This window comes from Camelina sativa, chromosome 19, assembly GCF_000633955.1.
Source record: "Camelina sativa cultivar DH55 chromosome 19, Cs, whole genome shotgun sequence".
Lineage (NCBI taxonomy): Eukaryota > Viridiplantae > Streptophyta > Magnoliopsida > Brassicales > Brassicaceae > Camelina > Camelina sativa.
The window spans coordinates 2,994,198-3,019,072 of record NC_025703.1 but is presented as its reverse complement, the minus strand read 5'-3'; the positions used below and the strand labels follow the sequence as shown (position 1 = coordinate 3,019,072).

Genomic DNA, 24,875 nt, shown 5'->3' with positions numbered 1-24,875 from the left:
ATAACCAGAGATTTGCCCCTTAATTAATTAACCTACATCTCAAAAAATACAAGTCCAAAACTGACTGAAAGTTTTGAAATTTTGAGAAAAATAAGTAAAAAATAAAATAAATAAATAAAAAAGCAATCTTGTTCTGGCAAAAAAAAAAAAGCAATCTTGTTATCAACGGTCCGCGGCGGTTAAGATGGAGGGATCTATGGATATCTGACCGTTCGTGTAAGTTACGCGCGTAAAAGACCCCCGAAAATAGGATCCGGATCCGAAAAAAGCTGACCGACCCGTTTTAAAGCGGTTTGTTTTGTTTTTCTTTTTAATTTTCCAAATTCCAAAAAGAACCCTCGTTTTTTTTTGGGCCAAGTCAAAAAGGAAAAAAAAAAAGAAAAGCTCATCAAGGCTCTTTGGTGTCTCTTCGTATTTTACAAAAATCTCGGGCCTTTTTCCCTATGCGCTTTCTCCTCTTCGCTCTTTCTTCTTCTTGAAAACTCACAAATCCTTCTCCTAGGGTTTATACTTTACTTAAGGGTTTCTCTCTCCCAAACTCTCTCCAGAGCGCTTGTTCACTTGTCTCTCTAAAAAACTAGGGTTTTCGATCTTTTCAATCTTCTGGTACAATGGATAGATACAAGAGAGTCGATAAACCCAAGCCTGAGTCTCCGATTAACGAGAATGAGATCCGTATCACCAGTCAAGGCCTTATCCGAAACTACATCAGTTACGCCACCAGCCTTCTTCAGGTTCTCCCTCTCTCTCTCTCTTTCTCTCTAGTTTCATCCCAACTCATTCGCTTATATCGTAATTCACCTCTGGAATGTGTAATTTTTCATTTAGGTTACTGCTCTGTTGTAAGGTTTAGGTTACGAATGTTCTTGCTTATAAAGATTTTGTTTTTCCTTTTGCGATATGATAAGTTTCATTTTTTTTGTGTGTGTGTAATTGTCGTATTCTTGTGCTTTCAGGAGAAGGGTGTGAAAGATATTGTGTTGAAGGCAATGGGGCAAGCAATTAGCAAGACTGTGGCCATCTCTGAGATACTTAAAGTGAGTACGCTTTTTGATAAACTTGGGAAGATATAACTCATCTAAATGTGCGTTTCTTTGTTTTATATATAAAAGTTGCTAAGATGTTGTGTAATCTATGCTGCAGAATAAAATTCCAGGTTTGCATCAAGATATTGCAATCAGTTCTATGAGTATCACTGATGTCTGGGAGCCTATAGAGGAGGGTCTTGTTCCGTGAGTGTCTTGCTTTACTCTGTTCCTTTCTTTTTTGTTCTTTTTGGGTGGCTTTTAAGTGTATTCCTCTATATGATGCAGGGTTGAGTTGACGCGCCATGTTTCCATGATTTCAATCACATTGTCTCTGAGTGAGCTGAATAAGGATTCTCCTGGGTGAGTTTTTCTTTTCTTTCTAGGAACTGTGGAAATTTTGATTTATACACTTCCTTTGCTTTTTAATAATTTGTTCATCTCAGACTCATATTATTATTGATTTTTACATCACATGGTATCCTTGGTTCTTAAGATATAGCTACAATATTGTGTTCAGGTATCAAGCTCCAGCACAGACAGATCAATCTAAGCCTCAATATCAGCCACAGCAAGGAAGACAAGCCCGCGTACCATACAATGCTTATGGTGAAGGTGATGCCTGAAACTTTCTTGAAAACTTTAAGCTGTTAACGTTGTTAGGTTATATCATAATACTGACTTTTGAAAATTTGGAATGTAGATTCGTATGGTCGAGGGAGAGGTCGTGGCAGAGGAAGAGGCAGGGGAAGAGGTGGATATGGAAATGGAAATCAGCTAGAGAGTTATCAAGGAAATTACCAAGGGAACTATCAAGAAGATTATCAAGGTGTATTGCTATGTCATTGAAGAAACTGAACTCATTCAGTTTCCTTTATTGATTTTTTCTGAAGATTATCAAGGAATCTTTTGGTTATGTGTCTGTGAATCTGATATTGATTTTTCAGTGACATTATTAAATTTTATAAGACTAATAATTAACATGTGTTACTGTTTGTTTAGTTTGTAACTGACTCGTGCTTTGTGGTGGTACAATTAGAAAATGAAGGCGCGTATTCAAACAGGGGCAGAGGCCGTGGACGTGGTGGACGGAGTGGACGGAGTTATGGCTCTCGTGGTAAGTCAGAACATTTTGAATTAGCAAAACCAAGCGAACTTGCAAGGTTTAGGGTGATATGAGGCTATACTCTAGATCAACATTGATTAGTGAATTTGTTTGTCACATTGCTTTATCTCCGTCTTTGTAAGTGTTATTCTCTTTTGGTTTCAATCTTTACTCTCTGTTTGTAATTAGCACCACTTTCTATGTGTTAGGCGCTGGATATCAGGGTGGCAGAGGTGGGTATGATGGTGGTAGAGATGACGGATATGGTGGAAGAAGGGACGATGGATATGGTGGGAGGAGAGATGACGGATATGGTGGAGGAAGGGACGATGGATATGGTGCAGGGAGAGACGATGGATACGGTGGACGCAGAAATGATGGGTATGGGGGTAGGAGAGGCGGATTTCGAGGCGGCCGTGCTGGAGGTAGAGATGATAGCTACGTTGGAGGCAGAGATGAAGGATATGGGGGAGGCCGTGGCCGAGGTGATGGGTACGGTGGAGTGAGAGGTGATGGGTACGGTGGAAGCCGAGGTGATAGGTACGGTGGAGGAAGAGGTGATGGGTATGGTGGAGGCCGAGGTGATGGGTATGAAGGTCGTGGTGACAGATATGGAGGAGATCGTGCAGATGGTTATGAGGGAGCGCAAGGTGGATACCGTGGACGAAGAGGTGGATATGGTCGTGGGCGTGGAAGTGGAAGTATGGGTAATGGTGGCCGTTCAAGGGGTGGTGCTAGTAACCAAAACGAAGCCTAAGCTGTTTGATTTCCCATTTTCGAAGCTATGTGGGTAATATGCTGCTTATTTTTCCGTTACCTAAAAGACCCTTAAAATTCGTAGCACAATCTACCGACCACTCCCAAGGGTTTTGATATTTGCTTTAGGTTACTATGGTTGTTAAATGAGAAAAATGTCGTTAAAATCACGAACTTTCAAATTGTGGTCATTTTAATCACGAACTCTAGATAAGACCATTAAAAACATGAACTTCTGTTGACTTACTGTAAAATATTGATAATCTTAACAATCTTAGTGAGTCATTCAAATAGGACTATTAGACAAGCCAGGAAAAAGCCTTTGCTCGATATGCTTGAGGACATAAGACGACAGTGCATGGTCAGAAATGCAAAGAGGTTCATCATAGCTGATAGGTTGAAGACACGATTCACAAAAAGAGCTCATGCTGAGATTGAAAAAGCAATTGTTGGAGCCCAATATGGCCAGAGATATATGGCCAGAAACAACATACATGAGAGATGGAACAATGGTGTAGGTTATAGTGTTGATATGGATGCAAGAACTTGTGGATGCAGGAAGTGGCAAATGGTTGGAATCCCATGTTCTCATGCGGCATGTGTGATAATAGGGAAAAAAGAGAAGGTTGAGGATTATGTCAACGACTACTACACAAAGAAAAGGTGGCGAGAGACATACCTTGATGGTATTAGGCCTGTGCAAGGGATGCCATTGTGGCCTAGATTGAACCGGTTGCCTGTATTGCCACCACCATAGAGAAGAGGAAATCCCGGAAGGCCTTCTAACCATGATAGGAGGAAAGGAAGAAATGAATCTTCGTCTTCCTCAAATACCAAGAAGATGTCAAGAGAAAAAAGAATAATGACATGCTCTAACTGTCATCAAGAAGGCCACAACAAGGGCAGTTGCAAAAATCCAACTACCGTTAGTGTACCAAAGAGACCAAGAGGAAGACCACGAAAATATCAGGTTTAGCCTAGCTTACAAGTTTTAGCATAGCTTACAAGTAAGTTAGCATAGCTTACAAGTAAGTTAGCATAGCTTACAAGTTTTTTTTTTACATACATTTGAATTAGGTACCACAAGGAGGAGCTCATGAAGGACAACAAGGATCTCAACCTCATCAAATACCGGCTGGATCTCAATCTTCTCAAGTACCTCAATCTTCTCAAGTACCACAAGGATCAAGATCACATGTTTCACAAGGATCAAGAGCACACGCCTTAAGAGCACAACCGCAAGGACCACAAGGAGAAGGATCTCAACCGCAAGGACCACAAGGAGAAAGATCACAACCGCAAGGACCACAAGGAGAAGGATCACAAAGTCAAGGACCACACCCGCAAGGACCACAACCGCAAGGATCACAAGGAGAAGGATCACAAGGGCAAGGACTTGGTAGATTTGGATCATGGTTTGAATGTTCCAACTAGTTTTTTGTTTTGTTTTCTCACAAGGGCAAGAACCAAAGTAGAACCTATCTATGTTGTCAAGGATTTGTTTTGTTTTGTTGTCAAGTTTTTTGGTTTGTTGTCAAAACAAGTTCTATTTATGAATTGGTACTTGCAACAAAGTCTTCCATTGTCAAACTACCATTACAAAGTCACATTACAACAAACTCAAAACAGAATACAAAAGACTCTAGTAACCAAGAACAAATTTTGGGTTTTTGGTTTTAAGAAGAAGGATCACAATGGCAATGACACTAAAAGTAAGACACACCAAGCACAATGAGCTCATCAACTTCCATTTCTTAGTGTCTCTTTTGATCAACATTCCATCTTCCTTCAGTTCTTCAATCCTTTCCTTCAAATCTTCAATCTCTCTGCCAATGATAGAAAATTTTGGTAAAGCATCTACAACCTCTTCGTATACACCTTCTTCAACCCATTTAAACAAATGGTCCTGAAAAAACAAAAACATGAATCAAAACTCGATAACACACAAAAGCAAAACAATTCTATTACATACATCTCCTCTGTTTGGACAGCGAAAGAAAGGTCTTCCTGGGTTTGCTTGCGTGTTCGATGTGTAGAAAACAACATCTTTGCCGCAATGACACTTCGAGGGAACACCATGGCATCCGCCGACTTTCTTCTCACCACTTGATTGCCCAGAATTGCAACTCATATCTGTTGAGGAATGAGATAAAAGTTTTGGATTGAGATAAGAATCGAAAAATCAGATTGGGGAGAAGAGAATTAGGGATTGTGATTTCAAATGGGATCGATTTGGGAATTTTGATATGTTTTCTCTCGGGTTCAAATGGTGTCGTTTTGACATTAACGGGAAAGTATTAACGACCTGTTAACGCCGGCTGATTGCTCCGTTTAGGGAGTTAACGACATGTCGTTTTCGTCTTGGTCAACAAAAATATGGTGATTAAAACGGTAAGTCAACAGAAGTTCATGTTTTTAATGGCCTTACCTAGAGTTCGTGATTAAAATGGCCACAATTTGAAAGTTCGTGATTTTAACGACATTTTTCTCGTTGTTAAATGATGTGGTTCAGTAAAAACGCCTCGTTGGTAATTTCCATATTAAAGCCCAAGGGAGAGTTTAAGGAAGGGGTTTCTTTTTGTTTTGGTTCTCTTTACCTTCTTTTTCTGCACAAATTTAGCCTTAAGTGCAAAATCAGCTTCCTGTAATTAACTATGGTTACTTTTTCTAGTAATTTGTCCAAATCTCTCCATAACGTGTTATTGTATATTTTAAGTTTTTAACTATTGTGGAGGATATCTAAATGCTTTCTAAATGGAGAAAAGATTTAGTGCAGATGTGCAAATTGGATATAGAGTAAAAGAACAAAAAAGACAGCCAAACTTGGCTGCACTCCTCTTGGTTGCATATATAATAACTCTATTTTAATCCTTTGTTTGAAAGAAAAGTTGATTAGGTTTAGATGAACTAAAATATTAGGATGACTTGATCTAAAGATTTGCCAGTATAAACGAAAATATCCATTGATCTTGTTCACATAATCGTTATGAAAAATTGTGATACATATATGAACAAGATGGTGGTTTTTAAATGCTAACCAAAAAACTATTAAAAAAAGCTAAAAAAAAAATGATGCTGCCCAGGATCGAACTGGAGACCTTTTGCGTGTAAAGCAAACGTGATAACCACTACACCACAGCACCTATTGATAGACAACTTGAAGTTTGATAATCAAATTATTTTACAATTAAATCCATAACAACTGTTAACCGGTTAACCCCATTAATAAGCCATTCATAAAGGAAATAGTATTAAACTGGTAATGGTAAGAACATTAAAGAAAAAAGGCAAACATTAATTAAGGGTATCCTTTATATAAAGTTCAGATATTTTCTTAAGTCAAAATTTGGAAGTATCTTAATTGCAAAATTTCTTAAATAAGAAAAAAAAATCAAATAAATAAACATATTCAGAGGGACAGAAGAGAAAGCGACAAGGACGTAAAAATACGAAATGACAGACAGAAGAGAAGATTCGCTGTCGAAGCATAAATACGACAGCGTTTTGCAAGAATATCTTTTAGTTTTCCGGACAGAAGAGAAATATTTTTTCGATATATTCATTGACGAAACTATCCATCACTCGGACAGTTTAATTACCAAGTCCCCCCCGCGCCTGAACCGGGGCGAACCCATCACGTAGCCACTGTGACGCACTTCGTTCGAACGTGCCCATACATAATCTTTGAACCTTTTCTCTTTTTATTTAAAAAAAAAAAAAAAAAAAATCGGAGAATTACAAGAAAAGCAAGAAAAGAATCGTATTATTAATTTATTTTTCGCTGGGATTCGAAACACGCATACGCAAAATTCGACGAGATACAACAGAGAAGAAAGATTTAGTCCGTATTTAAAAAACGAAGGAGGATCCAGATCGTTGCTGCTGGCCGCGAGAGATAAAGAGAGAGAGTGAATCACGATGCCGGAGATTTCGCCGGCTGAGCTCTCCAAGGTTTCTTCTTCTTCTTCATCATCTTCTTCCTCAAGTTCCGACCGAGCTTCGGCTAAAATCGAGGAGATTGAAGGCGGCGGCGTCGTCATTGTCTCTGAAGAACTTGAGACCAATCCAAAAACTGTTGTTGCCTCCATTGCTGATAACACCGTTGCTGCTGAATCTTCTTCAGGTTTCGTTTTTCTCCCTTGCGATATCAAATTGGTTTAATTTGTTCATTTCTTTTTTTTTCTTTGTCTGGGATTGGATCCGTTTCGTAATTGGGTTTTGTTCTTTCTTTAGGTGGTGGTAATAAAAGCTTTTCTCGAGTATGGACAATGCCAGTGGAAGGTTCATCGAGTAGTGAAAGGGCTGAATCATCAACATCAACAACAACAACAACAACAAAGCAACCGTATAGGTTAGATAAATCAAAGACTGAGAGGCAACAAAGAGTTACTCACATTCTTGCTGAGGATGCTGCTAAGATCTTCGATGACAAAATCTCTGCTGGGAAGAAGGTTACACTACACAACATCATCATCATCTATTTTTGGTTTCTTTCTTTTTCAATAAAAAACAATCTTGTCCTTTGGTTCTATTTTTAGCTATCTGTTACATGTGAAATCTCTTTGACTTTGTTGATTCCTACTTTTCTGGGCAATGTTATTAGTTGTCCTCACTTTTTAAAAATGTCGTCTTTTTTCTTGCAGCTTAAATTGCTGAACCGTATAGCTACTGTGAAACATGATGGGACTGTTGAGTTTGAAGTTCCGGCTAATGCTATCCCTCAACCTATTGTTGTTGACCGTGAAGAATCCAAAAACGGTGTTTGTGGTGATGAGTCTATTGACGGGGTTGATCTTCAGTATATTCCTCCTATGCAAATCGTGATGCTGATTGTTGGAACTCGCGGTGATGTTCAACCTTTTGTTGCAATAGCCAAACGGCTTCAGGTTGGCTTATTTCTTCCTTTTTACACTATTATTATAGTTCCTTGAATAGTTCTGAATCTAAATTGTTTGGTAGAAAGTAATGAACTGTTTTGGTTATGTAGGACTATGGGCATCGAGTTAGACTTGCCACTCATGCTAATTTTAAAGAGTTTGTTTTGACTGCTGGACTTGAGTTCTATCCTCTAGGTGGAGATCCAAAAGTGCTAGCCGGTTGTAAGTATCTTACAAACATTTTCTTTCTTTCTTCATCCTTTTAAGTTAAACTGATTCTAAGTTTCAAAGTTATCAGCAATTCACCAGTTGCCTTGCTATGTTTTCATACAGATATGGTTAAGAACAAGGGGTTTTTGCCATCAGGCCCTTCAGAGATTCCAATTCAAAGAAACCAGATGAAAGACATCATATATTCTCTACTTCCAGCATGTAAAGAACCTGATCCTGATTCTGGGATTTCCTTTAAAGCTGATGCAATTATTGCCAATCCCCCAGCATATGGTTAGTTTTCTTCAGTTTCTGGATGATTAGCTACTACTTTATCATAGTTTGGTGTGTCCACACTATTGATGACATAATCGTTTGCAGACTTAGATCTTTCCTGCAAATACATGCAATGATGCTATAGTTTGAGATGCATAGTTTTTTCTGGCTTTCCAACTTATTATAGATTCATTTCTAATGGCGCGACTAACTTGGAAATCGACGTTTCAGGACATACCCATGTGGCAGAAGCACTGAAGATACCGATTCACGTATTTTTCACCATGCCATGGACGTAAGTCTTGTAGTGGCGACAGATTATGGCTGAATGAGTCTTATTTTATACACATTCTTATTCTTATTCTTCTTTTTGTTCTGAATCATTCACTATCTTTTTGCTATTAAATAATGATGCAGACCTACAAGTGAATTTCCACACCCATTGTCACGTGTCAAACAACCAGCAGGATACAGAGTGAGACTCGTTTATTGACATATCATCTGATTGTTGTTTGTTTTAAACTCGACTTCTTTGTTCATAATCGACATCATGCATTTTCAGCTTTCGTATCAAATTGTTGACTCGTTGATCTGGCTTGGGATAAGAGATATGGTAAATGACCTGAGGAAAAAGAAATTGAAACTACGGCCTGTTACATATCTAAGTGGAACACAAGGATCTGGATCTAATATCCCACATGGATATATGTGGAGTCCTCACCTTGTCCCAAAGCCAAAAGGTACTATGACTAATTAGCTTACTGATGAAATAGTGATGTTTTTACTTTTAGATCTTTACTCTCCTCTCTGTCTTTCTTTTTTCTCAGACTGGGGGCCTCAAATTGATGTTGTGGGATTTTGCTTTCTTGATCTTGCATCCAACTATGAACCTCCTGCAGAGCTTGTGGAATGGCTAGAAGCTGGTGACAAGCCCATATATATCGGCTTTGGTAGTCTGGTGAGTCTTTTATTTACTAAATTGTGTTTCTCTAGGATTCTCTAAGAAACTGAAAATGATAGCCATATTCTGAGATTTTGAAAATAATGCATCTCCCATTTTTAATTGTGGTAAAAGCCTGTGCAAGAACCAGAGAAAATGACAGAAATCATTGTGGAAGCACTTCAAAGAACTAAACAGAGAGGAATCATCAACAAAGGCTGGGGTGGACTTGGAAACTGTAGGTTCTTCAATCTGTATTACCTTTTCATTATTGGATTTTTGCATGTTTGGTATATGGTACTATAACATGTGCGTGGTGTGGTTTTCATGTAGTGAAAGAACCAAAGGACTTCGTTTACTTGTTGGATAATGTCCCACATGACTGGTTATTCCCGAGATGCAAGGCTGTGGTATGTCTAATAATCTGGAAATCTCGTAGTTTAGCCTTGATTATCTTGTTGCTTTATTTGGTTCTGGAAAATTTGTCACACATTTTGCTTATCTGGATTAGTAGTTTATGAGTCTCATCTTTAAGACTGAAATTGTTGCTCATCTGCTTTCAGGTTCATCATGGTGGTGCTGGAACTACGGCTGCTGGTCTTAAAGCTTCGGTAAGTTTAATATGAGTGGAAGTTGAAGTCTTGAGATAGGATTTAAGTTGTTAATATGAAAGTGTTTTGCTTTTTCCTTGAATACAGTGCCCAACTACAATCGTGCCATTCTTTGGAGACCAGCCTTTTTGGGGAGAACGAGTGCATGCTAGAGGTGTAGGTCCTGCACCAATCCCAGTTGATGAATTCTCACTTCATAAGCTTGAAGGTGCCATAAACTTCATGCTCGAGGATAAGGTAAATAGTATTTTTAGTTTTGGTTCGATTGCAGTCTAAGCATTCCGGCTTGGTTGATATGACCATTTCTAGTTATGGACCATGGCATGGTTTTATTACAATGAAACTGAGCATCTAAGTGGGATCAGGTGAAGAGCAGTGCAGAGACGCTAGCAAAAGCGATGAAGGACGAGGATGGTGTGGCTGGAGCCGTGAAAGCTTTCTTTAAACATCTTCCGAGTACGAAACAGAATGTTCCAGATCCGGTCCCTGAACCTGCTGGATTTCTCTCTTTTAGAAGATGCTTTGGCTGTTCGTAACTTTCTCCCCCTCCAGAATCTCCTCTTTTCTCCTTTGTATTGTTTATCTTCTTTATGTCCTGTTTTCTTCTTCGGTTTTGGCTTAGGAAAAGTTAACGTTTGTGAAGTGCTTTGGAATTTGATGTTTTAGGTGAATGCATATAATTTAAAATTGTTTTAAGCAGCCAAAAAAAGATATATAATTCGAATTTCTGAAGATAAGGGAGATGATAGTGGACATTGTGGGATCAAGTATTAATACAATGACATATTTTGTTTCAGTGTCTTGACTTGAGCTGCAACTTCTACGGAATGGTGTACAGAAACAACAAATCTCTATTATTATTTCTATTAAATTGTGTTTGTTTGTTACCTTTTTTGGTCATTAATTGATCAATGTAAGAACATGCTTGATTGCGGTACGGTGTTGCTACGGCAGATGAATGAATTTTTCAAACGTGATGAGCTATTTTTTTGTTGTTTTTCTTGTTTATCTCTTCTTTTGTCATTTGCATTGTTTGTTTTTACGTTATACTCGTAACTTCGTAAGCTCCATCCATGGCCTATGAAAGTGAATGTTTGGCCATTAAACGTTGTTGCCGACAATCATCAAGTGGGAGCCTACATTAACTACCGAATGTGTAATAAGCAGATACATGGTTTTTTTGTAATTAACTTTAGTTGCCTTACCAAAAAAGTTATTGTCTGCTTATCAAAACGATGATTAGGTGATTATTGCATAATTATAACATTATTAGCGGTTAAAAAAAATGAATGATCAACTTTTGTAATGAACATAAGGTATAATGGTCACATGGGGAAAGTCAATTGTGGCGAATTAAGGAAATAAAAATGATCCGGAACCAATATGAGAAGCCTACAAGTTTCAATTAGCTGTCTATAAACTTTATATTAAAATTTTATTATTCTTTTTATTGTCTTTTACAAAACATTATTATCCAATGACTCGCGAGTTGCGAAGAAAAAAAAGAGAGGTATGACGAATAACAATCACATGACATGATACCGTTGTTGGCCAGACTCATTATTGTTATCACTGTACGATTTTATATACAAGTACACATGCACATGTGTTTTCATTTGCTAAAAGTAACCCCAAAAAAACTAAAAATAAATGCTTTCGAAATCTAAGCCTCATATGTGTTTGAAAGCTTATTAGTTATGAATACATATACACGACTATGGTCATGAGTCAGCATTAATAATCTTCGGACTGAACTAGGAGGATCAACTCAAATTAATTGGAAATAGAACAAATATTTTGAGAATGGGTTTTTGGATTTATACCGGAGGTTGAATTGACTCGGTTAACCCACTAGATTGAATCTGTCGGTCGAGTTTATGGCATGAAAGGACGACGTATGACTCGCGAGTTGTGACAACAGTCAAATAGTTTTTGTATCCTAATTTATCAATGTTCAATTTTTTTGTTTAAAAATTGTATACTGAATAAATATAAAAATAATCGTTTAACTTTTATTTATTTATTTATTTAACTGTAAAACCAATGATTACGATTTCACAGCTATATTTGCTAATTAATCTCGGGGAGATGATGAATGAAGCTCACATTTCACATAATTTTTTTATAGTTAAAATCTTACATAATGGTTGAATAATTTAATCATCGTCTAGATTAGCAATCACAACCCAGATTCATGACTCTGCGGAATTAAAATATTGAAAATCCTATAGTATATGGTATTTTTAGTCGTATTACTTTTGAAGTTTCTCTTTATTTATTCTTTTTTTTTTCTATGAAATTAGGCCAATAAGATAATGGGAATGGGTCACTCAATCTTCTTCTTATATTAACTTCTCTCTCCCGTAGCCTTTCTTCTACTCTTCTTCTCCTATTCCTCTTCCTTTCTTTCATTTCGAGAAAAGCCTCTGCCTTAGACAGATACAACTAGAAAGAACCAGAGCAAGAATAATATAGCCATATAACAATGGCTCATGTCACAGAACTTATTCTCTTTAAATTTGCTTCTGCATTACTTCTAGCAACTCTCTTTATCGGCGTTAATTCATCCAGGTAACCAACCACTTAGTATCATCATCATGATTGTCATATTATTTTGTACATTCCTTAAGTAGACTTGTAATGTCCTGGAATGTTACAAGACGTATGACATCATCCATCAAATATATTCTAGCTCAATGTAGGTTGATTTATACGTGTTCTTTCTTGTTCACCAAGAGCAATCTCGTTGTCAAAAAAAAAAAANGTTGTAAAAAAAAAAAAAAAAAGAGCAATCTCAATTCAAAAGAATATAAAAAAATCATTGTGTAGATGAATTTAATATAAGGTCATAAATGAGACAATAATTGTTGGATTGTATACTATATGTTTTGCCAGGTCGAATGAAACATGGCATGAACATGCAGTTGAGAACCCAGAGGAAGTAGCTGCCATGGTGGACATGTGAGTTTCTCCATAAAACAAAGTTTATTCCACCAATATTCATGTTTTGAAAAAACTTTACTAATAATAATCAACAATGATATCATCATGTCTTTTATTAACAATGATGAACTATATAATATGTATTTTTTTCATCTATAGTAAACTCAATTATCAAAAAACAAAAATAAAACTATTACATCCAGGGGTACATATATATAGCATCTCGTGATGGTTTTCTTATTTTCTGAATACAATCGTTAAACTTTTTAATATGCCCTCTTGATATTTCTTTTAACCGAGGGGAAAAAAAACACAGGTAGTAGCATTTATGAGAAAACAGAGCAGCAGCCTCACATGATCATGAAGTTCTCTCTTTGAAACAGTTTTGACAAATCACTTTCATCATCTCTAGTCAAAAATGGGTCCAAACCAAAGCCACATTCCTCTGACACTATTCCCCTATTTTTTATAATAAATTTTTAAATATATTCTTAGATAATATTCATACATACTCTTTCACCCATCATATATAAGTATATAACATCAGTTTTTCTTAAGATAATTCAGTAACAGTATTATATTTTTAGTTTATATTAATACCAAAATGATGGATTAATCACATAAAGCTCAAACCAACAGAAAAGAAAGAAATTTAACCCCAAAAAATAAAATAAAAATAAGAAGAAGTCCGGATTTGTCACAATTTTCTAGCTTTGTTTTTCCACTTAAACTACACATCTAGAAAAGGAAATTAAAAAACAGTTGTACCAGATATACATATTTATGTCATTCGATAATTTATATTAACTGTCGTGAGTGAGGACATACTTTATGCTTATTCTCCTACTCTAGCTCACATGTAAAAGTAGTAATCGGTAGCTTCTTCTTCTTCATTAAAAGCAATAATGCATTTAGATCATACAAACCAAACGATATACCATTATTATTAATTGGTCCAGTCTCGAGAACATGTGTTATGTTTCCAGCACTAATCGTTTCTTTTCAAAACAATGATTTTGACAGAGCAGATGCACATGCTCATCATGCCCACATGCATTGACACGTACACTTCATAGTTCATAACATGTTTCTTTCTTTTTCTCTTNGACGGTGACCTTCCAAATCAGAAGCTCCTTCCTCCACCCTCAGATTTACCTAAATGTTGACCCTGACCGATCCAAATGCCTCTGCAAATGCCACATCACCTTTTTCTCCCCCTCTCTTTAATGATATATTCCCTCAAAATCAAAATATGTCTTTTTCTTTCTTTTTTTTTTTTTTTTTTTTTTCTAACAAACAATTTGGATTTTTCTTTCTAGTCGATGATACATAACAGTATAACACATTATCATGTCTCTTGACTTTGCAAGTTTAGTTAGTGGTACTAAAAAAGTCTTTCCAAATTGTATCTTACTTAGAGTTTACTTGTTATAAAAGTAAATCAGATTTACTAATTTATTTACTGATTAAGTAAAAAGTTTTACTAAATTTGGGTAAAACGTTTTTGTTAACCGATGAACATAGGAGCATACGAAACAGCACAGAGCGGAGACGATTAGGTTACTTCTCCTGCTCCACCGGCAACCCAATCGACGATTGCTGGCGTTGCGACCGTAAATGGCAGCTCCGTCGCAAACGTTTAGCCGATTGCTCAATCGGATTCGGCCGCAACGCAATCGGAGGCCGAGACGGTCGTTACTACGTCGTAACCAACCCTAACGACGACAACCCGGTTAACCCCATACCAGGAACACTCCGTCACGCCGTAATCCAAGAAGAACCACTCTGGATCATCTTCAAACGCGACATGGTCATAACCTTAAAACAAGAGCTGATCATGAACAGCTTCAAAACCATCGATGGCCGTGGTGTCAATGTCCACATCGCTAATGGCGCTTGTCTCACGATTCAGTACGTTACGAACATTATCGTACACGGGATTCATATACATGACTGTAAACCTACGGGTAACGCTATGGTTAGAAGCTCTCCGTCGCATTACGGGTGGAGATCGATGGCTGATGGAGACGCTATCTCGATTTTTGGGTCGAGTCATATTTGGATTGATCACAATTCGCTTTCTAATTGTGCTGATGGGCTTGTTGATGCTGTTATGAGCTCCACCGCTATTACTGTCTCTAACAATTTCTTTACCCATCACAATGAGGTATATAACACTTTGGCTCTGTTCATGGAATTGGGAATTGTGGTTTTAGCAGAAATTGATTAGAGAATGTGTTTTACTAGGTTATGTTGTTGGGACACAGTGATTCATACACAAGAGATAAGGTGATGCAAGTCACAATTGCTTATAACCATTTTGGTGAGGGTTTAATCCAGAGGATGCCAAGGTAACTAACTTACTTGAAGAAGATGTTTTTAACGTTTTTTATTAGAGTACCTGCCAGTTTTGTTGATTGTAAGAAACTTTTTGGTGTTTGTAGGTGTAGGCATGGTTATTTTCATGTAGTTAACAATGACTATACGCATTGGGAAATGTATGCAATTGGTGGTAGTGCCAGTCCCACCATCAACAGTCAGGGAAATCGATTTCTTGCTCCTACTAACCCATTTGCTAAGGAGGTATGTTTCTTTTGACTATCACCTGATTCAAAGGATGGATCTTTATTGTGTGTTTGGACATTGGTTCTGTCACGATTGTGTAGCAATGAAAACACAAACTGTGACATTGAGTTTTGCTAATACGATGATTGATAATATGGCAGGTTACTAAGAGAGAGTACACAGGACAATCGAAATGGAAGCACTGGAATTGGAGATCAGAAGGAGATCTTTTCTTAAACGGAGCGTTTTTCACACGTTCTGGAGCTGGAGCTGGAGCTAACTATGCTAGAGCTTCGAGTTTATCAGCCAAATCATCCTCACTTGTAGGCACAATGACCTCTTACTCGGGTGCTCTTAACTGCAGAGCTGGTCGTCGATGTTAATTAATCAAGAAATCAGAGAAGGAAAAAAAAAAAAAACCTTTTTTTGGTTGTGCAGAAGTCGACAAGTTTACTCATCAGGCAACTCTGCTTTTTCTCACTTTATTTTTTTCACTCTTGGGGTTGTTGCGATATACACTTCCTATTGGATGTGGAGGCCTAATTAAAATGGCTTCAACTGTAATATAATTGTTGTATGATTATTATTTTCACCTCCATTGATATAAAAGTTGTTTCTTAAGTCTCTATCTTCTTGCTTTTAGTCGTTATCTTGCTTTTAGTGGCTTTAAAGCATAAATGTACTTGGCCAGTCGCTTCAAAAGGAATCAATAGTAATGTCGTGTGAATAGGTTGAAAAATATGAGGGAAGTGAATGTGGTGGGGAAACGTGGAACATTACAAGGAAACAAAGGAGAGACAAGAAGCACATGAGATTGCAAAGATGCAAGTGTGCTTTAAAGAAGAAAGGTCTGTTTTCTTTTGAGTCATGTGATGTTTGGCCAACGATCATGTCATTTGATTATATATCCTCTATTACAACCCGATTTGAACTAATTTGATTTGTCTTTACTTACTACTCAAGAGTTACGACATTATTCACCAACGGCCAATTCAATGTCTGCTCTCGAAGTATCCAAAACTTACATGGCTTTTTGATTCAGGGTGCGGTTCTAGAATATTGGAGCATATTTATTAATAACATAATATATTTTTACTTTGGTATTTTGGTCATTTTCAAAACATTTAGATTTAGGTATGCAATGTTAAGTTATTGAGTTAACTAGTTAGGTGCAACAACATATAAAAGGATCGTCCTCCCTCCAGCCAACACATTGGCCAAGTTCGTATCCTTTGTTAATGCAAGCCGCCATACAGTTCCCAATCAGTTCACATGGTCCAACACATTCTTTTTGGGCTTCTACCTTATCTATATTTCTCTCAAAACCGGGAAAAATGAATAAAGGAACTGAAATATGATAACACAATATTTGATATTTCTCATAATTAGTTATTGATATAGACAAAAGGAGATGTGCGGCCCAACCTGGAACCAGAAAGAGGAAGATTACTGAAGTAATCACGAGCAAGCTCATGAATCCAATCTTGCAGTTCATTTTCATTGTATTATCACTTTGCTTTGTCTCAAAATCTGTTTTATTGATATTCAGACTCGAGTGAAATATTATATACTGTACCATGGTTTTCGTTTTCATTAATATAGTAGCACATTTCAAATATTTTGTTACCATATTTTTCCGTTGACTGTATTAGTTAACTTACTTACTTTATTGCCAACTAGGTTATCTCATCAGTCAAAGAAACAAAGAATCAAACACCCAAACACCTGGAATATAATAATATATGAACACATAAATTAAAATGATATTAATTTTTTAGAAGATGAGAGAACCAATTGTTTACTGACTATAAACAATTGAATATTGTGCAATATTTTTGAATTATTTTATAATAAAAGTTTGAGATACACTATAAAAGTTTGAGAGATTTTCAAAGATTAGGAAAAACAAATTAACAAGATCTTAAAAGTCTTTCATGTGTACTTTCTATGATTATTAAAAGTCATTAACACCCTCTTATTTTTAGAGGAATGTGCTTATTTGTTAATTGTAATTATATCCCATTTAATTTGTTTGTGCATATATATATCTGCTCTCAAAGTATCCAAAACTTACATGGCTTTATGATTAACGGTGCGGTTCTAGAATATCGGAGCATATTATTAATAACAGCATATTTTCACTTCGGGATTTTGATCATTTTCAAAACATTTAGATTTAGGTATGCAATGTTAAGTTATTGAGTTAACTAGTTAGGTGCAACAACATTTGAAAGGATCGTCATCCTTCCAGGCAACACATTGGCCAACTTTGTATCCTTTCTTAATGCAAGCCGCCATACAGTTCCGAACCTGTTTACATGGTCCAGGTCCAACACATTCTTTTTGGGCTTCTACCTTATCTATATTTCACTCAAAACCAGGAAAAAAATAAATAAATAAAACTGAAATATTTTTTTTTTGTTAATTAGGAAGAGTTCGGGCCTGGACCTTAATCTCTTCCATGGCTCGGGACCAGCCTTTGTTAATACCTTATGACATGGCGTAAAACATCCCTCCCACCAGGAATCGAATTAGGGAGCACAAAGATCCAACTCCTGCATTTAAACCACTAGCCCACTGCACCGATGGTAATAAAACTGAAATATGATAACACAATATTTCATATTTCTCATAATTAGCTATTGATATAGACAAAATGAGATGTACGGCCTAACCTGAAACCAGAAAGAGGAAGATTACTGAAGTAATCACGAGCAAGCTCATGAATCCAATCTTGCTGTTCATTTTCATTGTGTTATTACTTTGCTTTGTCTCAAAATCTGTTTTATTGATATTCAGACTCGAGTGAAAATATTTATACCTTGGTTTTCGTTTTCATTAATAGTAGCATATTTCAAATATATTGTTGTTACATATCTTTTCGTTGACTGTATTAGTTATTGCCCATGTAAGGAGATTTTGATTTTCTCAATCTTTTTCCATGCAAGGCGTACGTTACTCAAACATTGGACGACATTTAAGTAGTATCGTAGACTTTGTAGTAAGTACATCCTTATGCAGACTTCTTACTTCAATTTACTTTCAAGTTTCAACCATAGTTTCAGTAGAAGATTATCTTGTAAGAGATATTCCTTGATACACAAGATCATATGATATCTCTAGTTTAGGAATGTATAGTAATGGCTTGACCTAGAGGTTCCCTCACCTCTTCTGTATATAAACACCCATTGTATTATTGTAAAGATATATCAAATAAACATTCCTCTACATATCTAACTCCAAAACAACCTAATTTTCATTCTCTATCATTTTCTCGCGCCTGGCCGACTCCTCACAACCAAATATCTATAAAACTTCGTTGAAGCTGTGATCAAAACGTTGACTTCCATCATACTAATTGACTGTCCAATTGATGATATATAACCGATTCTGACTTCATTCTTTACATTTTTTTTTGTTTGTTTGTCAGCAAAATTACTTTTGTGTTTCTTAGTTTCGGAGACCAAATCAAACGGATCAAAAGTGTCAACAACTCACACATTTGTCGATGATATAATAACCTGAACAATATATTAAATGTATAGAAACTCATAGAAAACAAGTTTATGTGGATCTTCGACGATGTATATTTTCTTTGAAAGAAAATAAAAACTCTATTAAGATGAATTAAAGGATGCTTCGACATTAAATTGACTAATAGAAAATGTGGTCCATATAAAATAAATGCACATCGTACGTAGTAAAAATAATGTTATAATGTGTTTTGTAAGTTGTAACTACATAATTTAGATATATGGATGACATGTGGTGTAGAACAGTAGAAGTGTATGTGATGACCGATGACTATGTTCTTAAACTTTTTTTTACGTCAAATGGGATTGTGATATGTGTATACATTATGATACATTATAACTAATTGTTAATGTAATAATATGTTTTTTTTTCCATTATTTGAGTAAACCGAGGTTATCAGAACTCGCACGCTTTTGTTATATAGTACTATTACTAATCAAGTATTTTTTGCTGATGATTTTAAATGCATCTAGTACATACGAAACATGCAACAACAATTATCAGGTTTTTTCCAGCCAACGCATTCTCCAATTTTGTATCCCATCTTGATGCGAGAGTTTCCACAGGCAGAACTGCTTGTACATGATCCAATGCACTTTTGGGGTTGAGCTTCAACTTTTCCTACTTTTTCATCCAATATCAAAGAAAATAAGACTTAAGTTACAGTAAAACATTATTAATATTTCTCATAGTTTGCTTAAAAACAGACATGAAATGAAAGAACCAACCTGAAACCAAGAGAAATAGGAAGACTATTGAAATAATCACCATGAAGCTCATGATATTAGAGCACACATTGAAGGCCCAATTAGTGTCATAAGAAGCAGCCCATTAGCCCATGAATCCAATCTTGCAATTCATTTTCGTTGTTGCCAGTATATCACGTTTGCTTTGGACATGTTCGTATGCGAGCTCTTTTTATAATACCTTTGCCACTCAAACAAAATCTGATGTGAATTAGTTTTCACGAACGAAGACATTTAAATAAATTTTTCTCGATCCAAGGATATTAATTATGCGTACAACTTTGAAATCTGACTTATATTCTCTCTATCTCATTGTATAAGAGTTTTTGGCAAAAGAAACACAGAGTTTAAGAAACAAAAGATTTTTTTATCATTTAACAAACTTCAACTAACAGAAAAAATACTACAGAATTTAAGTAGTAAAAAATTATTAAATAATACATAGAAACTTGGAATCTATACTAGTATTGTTTTTAATATTAGTTACTAAAATTTTCAAAATTAATTATATGTAACATTTAAAAAATAAGAAAATTTTTCTATCTTATTCAAACATAAATATATGCTTCTCTTTCATTTTTATTTAAATTTATATTTATTAATCTTGAATTATTCTATAATATATTTAGTTAATAAAAATTGTGATTTTTTCCTACATATGATGTAATACAAATTTTTAAAAACGGACATATATTACTCAATAGATGAATAAAATATACGGATACAATATCCCACATCGCCTAAAAAATTGGGCAATGGTTCAGAATCATACTATAAAAGAGTCCAAAATATTCAGAATACAAATGAGTAGAAAGCTTGATTTGTCAGACATTCAAAATAAAAATAAAAAATATTTGGTTTATTCCAGTTCTTAAAATGTTAAAAATATTAATAATATTTAAACGTTTATGAAGTTTCAAATATTATAAATATCTAAACTTTATAAGAAGTTTAACTATTATAAATATTTCAACTTTTTAAAAAGTTATAAGACTTTTAAAATATTAATAATATATTTAAACTTTTACGAAACTACAAATATGAGAAATAGACAACCATTTTAAAAATTCTAAGTATTATAATATTTAAATTTTATAAGAAGCATCAATCTTATAAAATGTAAATGGTTATAATCTTAATAAATAACAAATCAACCCAATCTAATATTTATAATACAAAACAATAAATATTAAAAATTAAGATGTTATAGTGCGAGTTAAATATCTCGGTACGGGTTATATAGCTGGACGGTGATAATTATCAAAATTTAAAATATCATTAATTTGGTGTTACACTGGTAAAACATCATTTCATTATTTTGTTAATAATTTCTATATCAGAGAATAGACATATCTAATTATATTGATTAAATAATTATCATGTAAAAATTAATTTATATTACGGTATTATATAGTTTAAACCATAAAATTAACAATTATTATATAATTATAATATATTTAACCAACAAATACAACTTATAATTGAAATGTTTTAGTTATAAATAATTTGTTCTGCGGTGTATTGCAGGTCCTAATCTAGTTTTTTTATAACATGGAACAAAAGAAGCTTCAGAAGGAAGAGTTCCGTCTACACTAACACAATCTTTAACCCAAAAAAAAAACACACACACAACACAATAACACAAATTCACGTGATTCATCAACAATTTATTGACTATATATGTTCATGCAACAAAAAGAAACCCATTTTATTGTCAGAGGCATAATTTTTGGAATATAAAGGGAAGAAAAATGAAAATGTTATAGTGGCGGACCTATGTAGAAGGTAGGGGGTCAATTGACCCCCCTAAAATATTAAAATAGTTGTGTTTGCATGTAAAACCAATGATGTATTACACAAATAGGATTTTGTTTACATTTAAACAGTTTAAAGAAAAAAGTTGACCCTCCTAAATTTTGTTCCTGGGTCCGCCACTTATAATGTGTTCTAAGTTCTAACTATTTTAGATAAACTCTCAGACGGTGTAAGAGTTTGTGTTATAACTAGGGAGTAGGGACTTTGTTCTTAATTCTTTTTGTCAAATGGATCGGGTCAGTATACACTATAAATAATTGTTAGTGAAATGCAAATATTTTGTTTCTTCTTTTTTTTTTTCAGTATTTGAATAAAGCAAAGTTATCAAGTATATCAACAACTCACTCACTTGTTATATAGTATTATTAATAATCATAGATATTTTTTGTTGATAATTTTCAGTACATAAAGAGATACGAAACATTTAATTGTTGCATCAACATTCATTGGGAAATCTCGAGACAACGAATTCGCCAGTTTTGTATCTCTTCTTGCTGCAAGCGAACGAACAGTCGAAGAGTATTTCACATGTTCCATTGCATTGGGCTTTTTGGCTTCAACTATCCCCTGCTTTTCACCAAATACCATTTTTTATATATATAAAAAAACTACTATTAATATTTCTCATAGTTTGCTATAAAAACAGATACAAAGAGACTAACCTGAAACCAAAAGAAATAGGATGACTATTGAAGTAATCACCACACAGCTCATGAATCCAATCTTACAATTCATTTTCGTTGTTGCTAATATATCACTTTTACTTTTGTATACGTTTTTTTTTTTATGTTTTTCGAATTAAGTATTACTTAAATACAAAATTCTCTCTCTTTTTTTTTATTGTTTAAATAAATCAAAGTTGTCAAAACTCACACATTCGAGTTTGTTATATAATATCTATTAATTATATAAATTTATTAATTTTTGTTGATGTATTTTAAATACATATAGATACGAAACATTTAATGGTTGCAACAACATATATCGGGGTTTTTCGAGCCGACACATTGGCCAGTTACATATCCCATCTTGATGCAAGCGGCCGAACAGTCAAAAAGCATTTTACATAATCCAATGCAGTTTTGGGGTTCAGCTTCAACGTTTCCTACATTTTCGCCCAATACCAATGTTAAAGAAAATAGACTTGAGTTACGATAACACCTTACTAATATTTCTCATAGCGTGCTATTAAAACAGACACGATCGAAAGAGTCTAACCTGAAACCAAGAGAAATAGGATGACTATTGAAGTAATCACCAGGGAGCTCATGAATCCAATTTTGCAATTCATTTTTGTTGTTGCCAATATATATCACGTTTGCTTTTAGATCTGTTCTTATGAGCTCTTTATATAAGGTTTTTGCCACTCAAACAAAATCTGATGTGAATTAGTTTTCCCCAACTAAGACTTTTAAATGGTTTTTGCCAATCCAAGGATATTTATGTTTTTCTCTAATTATATATAGATAGTACAAATTTAAAATCTGAATTTTATTAATTTTTTTATTAATTAAATGGCATATTTCAAAAACTTAATTTCAAATCTAAAGAGATTTTGATTCCATCAAATCCTTTTACATGTAAAATGGTTTTATTTTTGTTTTGGTAATTTTCACTGTTTTAGAGTCTTGTGTTTACAGGCAAGAGGTTTATTTGGATCGTAAGTTTTTTTTTTCCCCCTTAATTGTGTCTTGTTGAAGTTAGAGAAGTTCTAACTTTGCGTCCCACTTCGTTTCGTTTGGTTCGGTTAGGAAAGTACAAAAGTATCAAGCGGCGACAAAGAAAGAGCCTTCAATTCATCATCTGGACTAAATTATAATAAATCTCTTTAGTTTGGTTCAGTCAGACTTTATGCCGCAAGCCATGTGTGTGTTTTCACGCTTCTTTGGCATTCTTCTGTAGCTGAATGCAAAGGACAAAGGAGAAAGAGGAGTTATTTGAATCAGAGAGAATGCATTTCTGCTTTTTAAGATGATTCTTTATTCGAGTCTGAGTTTGGTAGTTACGTAGATACGTATGATGATGATCTTTGAAATTGAAGTGGAGCATTCAAAAGGGGGAAAAAATAACAACAACACAGAAAAAATAGCTCAGTCTGAGTTGTATGAATCCATTTTCCTATAAATCAGTCTGAGCTTTTTTTTTTTTATGTTAAGGCTAATTAGGGAAAGTTTTGATGTTGTGCAGTTGATGAGGAAGTTCAAGTTCCGACCTGATTTTTAAGGTTACACAACTCTTATGGGTTCTTTCTCAGCAGTTGATCGTTCTGATATGATGTTGACACTCGTTCAGCAAATATGCAGGAGTTAGGATAAGATATGAACCAACCCCGCTCATCTGTTCTGTTTACAACATTGTTTTGGGGAGGGCCGAGTTGATTCTGCTCTATCTTTGCTTGATGATCAGCTCTCTTGATGCCGACATTGGTATAATGGTATGTATGGATAGATAACGTTAGTATAAAGTGGGCAAGGTTGATATGGCATGGAAATTTTCCCATAAGATTGAAGCGAATGGTTTAAAGTCACTGATACTGTTACACCACTATCAGATTGGATGAAACACTGTAGGGATGTTTGAGCATTTCGAGACGTGTGAGAGTCTCTGCCCACAAATGTTTCAACCTACAATATATTGAGCTGGTGGACTTTAGACTCTGTTTTTTGAGCTACGTTTATTTCAATAAAACTGTTTAATTTCCTTTGAGATTTTTTAGATAGCGAATGCTACAATATAAGCATCATTTATGACCATGGTGTATTGTGTCATCTGCTACGGTCCATGAAGATCATATATTTCATGGAAGTGAGATAAGTCACGAGACAGTAATGGAAACAACTACTACGATAGGGGTTTTAGGATATGACTGAATAGCTCTCTTACCAGACAACTACTACGGACAGGGGTTTTTTTTAAAGGATGATGACAGAAATAGTTTCTCTTACAAAACAACTACTACGGACGTACGTGCTGAGTGTCTGTCACAAAGACAAACAATTAGGAAAGCTGGTCATCATCATAACAGCAACTTCACCGACAGCTTCGATCTTGGTAATGATTTCAGTAGCTTCCTCCTTTGTGACACCTTGTTTGATGAGGGAGTTGGGGACGTTTTCTAGACAAACTAGCGATGGTGCCAGACCCAACTCGGTCAATGATTTGAGCACTTTTTCATCACATTTGGCCCATGCAACTGCTCCAAGCACTTGCCACCTTTTCTCTGGGTCAAACTTGACCAACTTCACAGCAAACTTGTTCTCCGGTGTCTTTTTCCGGGAGAGGAGGAGGCACTAGTTTTAAAAAAAAAAATTAAGAAACGGTGAGCTATCAGAAGAAACGGCATACTGTTTTTAGCATTTTTTCATTATACTTGTAATTAAAATTTTTTTTTTGGCTAAAACTGGCTAAAAAAATACTCACAATTGGAGATAGAATGATTTATCCACAAAAAAAAAAAAAAAAAAAAAAAAAA

At 35.1% G+C, this 24,875-nt stretch overlaps 8 protein-coding genes and 1 non-coding gene across 11 annotated transcripts; 3 read left to right on the top strand and 6 right to left on the bottom strand.

The window, feature by feature from the left end:
* LOC104764409 (TATA-binding protein-associated factor 2N-like) lies at positions 375-3,163 on the top strand. Its single transcript, XM_019241287.1, has 9 exons — positions 375-734; positions 957-1,037; positions 1,144-1,232; positions 1,314-1,388; positions 1,546-1,640; positions 1,729-1,854; positions 2,065-2,142; positions 2,340-2,887; positions 2,977-3,163. Exons 1-8 carry the CDS (start codon positions 612-614, stop codon positions 2,885-2,887), a joined length of 1,215 nt encoding a protein of 404 aa, XP_019096832.1. The 5' UTR covers positions 375-611; the 3' UTR covers positions 2,977-3,163.
* On the bottom strand, positions 4,529-5,017 carry LOC109130771 (uncharacterized protein At1g43920, Chloroplastic-like). Its single transcript, XM_019240790.1, has 2 exons — positions 4,859-5,017; positions 4,529-4,792 (listed from the first exon to the last, which is right to left on the bottom strand). Exons 1-2 carry the CDS (start codon positions 5,015-5,017, stop codon positions 4,529-4,531), a joined length of 423 nt encoding a protein of 140 aa, XP_019096335.1.
* On the bottom strand, positions 5,957-6,029 carry TRNAV-UAC. The gene has a single exon. It is a non-coding gene; the product is annotated as a tRNA-Val (tRNA).
* Positions 6,617-10,784, top strand: LOC104764408 (sterol 3-beta-glucosyltransferase UGT80A2). The gene is made up of 15 exons (XM_010487930.2): positions 6,617-7,009; positions 7,120-7,337; positions 7,530-7,772; positions 7,874-7,985; positions 8,097-8,267; positions 8,481-8,544; positions 8,667-8,724; positions 8,812-8,989; positions 9,077-9,207; positions 9,325-9,427; positions 9,523-9,599; positions 9,753-9,800; positions 9,888-10,037; positions 10,166-10,328; positions 10,598-10,784. Exons 1-15 carry the CDS (start codon positions 6,805-6,807, stop codon positions 10,603-10,605), a joined length of 1,929 nt encoding a protein of 642 aa, XP_010486232.1. The 5' UTR covers positions 6,617-6,804; the 3' UTR covers positions 10,606-10,784.
* On the top strand, positions 12,148-15,934 carry LOC104764407 (probable pectate lyase 8). Its single transcript, XM_010487929.2, has 6 exons — positions 12,148-12,371; positions 12,696-12,761; positions 14,268-14,910; positions 14,991-15,094; positions 15,188-15,326; positions 15,470-15,934. The coding sequence occupies exons 1-6, from the start codon at positions 12,286-12,288 to the stop codon at positions 15,689-15,691; spliced, it is 1,260 nt and encodes a 419-aa protein (XP_010486231.1). The 5' UTR covers positions 12,148-12,285; the 3' UTR covers positions 15,692-15,934.
* Positions 16,406-16,851, bottom strand: LOC109130998 (defensin-like protein 74). The gene is made up of 2 exons (XM_019241260.1): positions 16,734-16,851; positions 16,406-16,616 (listed from the first exon to the last, which is right to left on the bottom strand). Exons 1-2 carry the CDS (start codon positions 16,807-16,809, stop codon positions 16,474-16,476), a joined length of 219 nt encoding a protein of 72 aa, XP_019096805.1. The 5' UTR covers positions 16,810-16,851; the 3' UTR covers positions 16,406-16,473.
* LOC109131002 (defensin-like protein 74) lies at positions 17,415-18,053 on the bottom strand. Its single transcript, XM_019241264.1, has 2 exons — positions 17,984-18,053; positions 17,415-17,668 (listed from the first exon to the last, which is right to left on the bottom strand). Exons 1-2 carry the CDS (start codon positions 18,051-18,053, stop codon positions 17,520-17,522), a joined length of 219 nt encoding a protein of 72 aa, XP_019096809.1. The 3' UTR covers positions 17,415-17,519.
* Positions 19,304-22,138, bottom strand: LOC109130979 (putative defensin-like protein 73). 3 transcript variants are annotated; one of them, XM_019241238.1, is made up of 2 exons: positions 22,066-22,138; positions 19,304-19,463 (listed from the first exon to the last, which is right to left on the bottom strand). In XM_019241238.1, exons 1-2 carry the CDS (start codon positions 22,136-22,138, stop codon positions 19,312-19,314), a joined length of 225 nt encoding a protein of 74 aa, XP_019096783.1. In that variant the 3' UTR covers positions 19,304-19,311. The 3 variants fall into 3 exon arrangements, 1 of the variants encoding a protein (XP_019096783.1); XR_002036736.1 differs by lacking the exon at positions 22,066-22,138 and adding an exon at positions 19,571-19,618 and having other exon boundaries at positions 19,396-19,466; XR_002036737.1 differs by lacking the exon at positions 22,066-22,138 and adding an exon at positions 19,571-19,618 and having other exon boundaries at positions 19,422-19,463.
* LOC109130992 (putative defensin-like protein 73) lies at positions 22,336-22,794 on the bottom strand. The gene is made up of 2 exons (XM_019241257.1): positions 22,622-22,794; positions 22,336-22,508 (listed from the first exon to the last, which is right to left on the bottom strand). Exons 1-2 carry the CDS (start codon positions 22,692-22,694, stop codon positions 22,366-22,368), a joined length of 216 nt encoding a protein of 71 aa, XP_019096802.1. The 5' UTR covers positions 22,695-22,794; the 3' UTR covers positions 22,336-22,365.

Bases quoted from the DNA above. Each gene is read 5' to 3' on its own strand.
- LOC104764409 (XM_019241287.1), top strand. From the start codon at position 612: ATGGATAGATACAAGAGAGTCGATAAACCCAAGCCTGAGTCTCCGATT. The intron at 735-956 runs GTTCTCCCTCTC...TTGTGCTTTCAG, and splicing joins ACGCCACCAGCCTTCTTCAG to GAGAAGGGTGTGAAAGATAT. The intron at 1,389-1,545 runs GTGAGTTTTTCT...TATTGTGTTCAG, and splicing joins CTGAATAAGGATTCTCCTGG to GTATCAAGCTCCAGCACAGA.
- LOC109130771 (XM_019240790.1), bottom strand. From the start codon at position 5,017: ATGAGTTGCAATTCTGGGCAATCAAGTGGTGAGAAGAAAGTCGGCGGA. The intron at 4,793-4,858 runs GTATGTAATAGA...TTGTTTTTTCAG, and splicing joins GCTGTCCAAACAGAGGAGAT to GACCATTTGTTTAAATGGGT.
- LOC104764408 (XM_010487930.2), top strand. From the start codon at position 6,805: ATGCCGGAGATTTCGCCGGCTGAGCTCTCCAAGGTTTCTTCTTCTTCT. The intron at 7,010-7,119 runs GTTTCGTTTTTC...TTCTTTCTTTAG, and splicing joins TGCTGCTGAATCTTCTTCAG to GTGGTGGTAATAAAAGCTTT. The intron at 9,801-9,887 runs GTAAGTTTAATA...CCTTGAATACAG, and splicing joins CTGCTGGTCTTAAAGCTTCG to TGCCCAACTACAATCGTGCC.
- LOC104764407 (XM_010487929.2), top strand. From the start codon at position 12,286: ATGGCTCATGTCACAGAACTTATTCTCTTTAAATTTGCTTCTGCATTA. The intron at 12,372-12,695 runs GTAACCAACCAC...ATGTTTTGCCAG, and splicing joins ATCGGCGTTAATTCATCCAG to GTCGAATGAAACATGGCATG. The intron at 15,327-15,469 runs GTATGTTTCTTT...ATAATATGGCAG, and splicing joins CTAACCCATTTGCTAAGGAG to GTTACTAAGAGAGAGTACAC.
- LOC109130998 (XM_019241260.1), bottom strand. From the start codon at position 16,809: ATGAAAATGAACTGCAAGATTGGATTCATGAGCTTGCTCGTGATTACT. The intron at 16,617-16,733 runs GTTGGGCCGCAC...AGAGAAATATAG, and splicing joins CTTCCTCTTTCTGGTTCCAG to ATAAGGTAGAAGCCCAAAAA.
- LOC109131002 (XM_019241264.1), bottom strand. From the start codon at position 18,053: ATGAACAGCAAGATTGGATTCATGAGCTTGCTCGTGATTACTTCAGTA. The intron at 17,669-17,983 runs GTTAGGCCGTAC...AGTGAAATATAG, and splicing joins CTTCCTCTTTCTGGTTTCAG to ATAAGGTAGAAGCCCAAAAA.
- LOC109130979 (XM_019241238.1), bottom strand. From the start codon at position 22,138: ATGAATTGTAAGATTGGATTCATGAGCTGTGTGGTGATTACTTCAATA. The intron at 19,464-22,065 runs GTTAGTCTCTTT...ATGAAAAAGTAG, and splicing joins CCTATTTCTTTTGGTTTCAG to GAAAAGTTGAAGCTCAACCC.
- LOC109130992 (XM_019241257.1), bottom strand. From the start codon at position 22,694: ATGAATTGCAAAATTGGATTCATGAGCTCCCTGGTGATTACTTCAATA. The intron at 22,509-22,621 runs GTTAGACTCTTT...GCGAAAATGTAG, and splicing joins CCTATTTCTCTTGGTTTCAG to GAAACGTTGAAGCTGAACCC.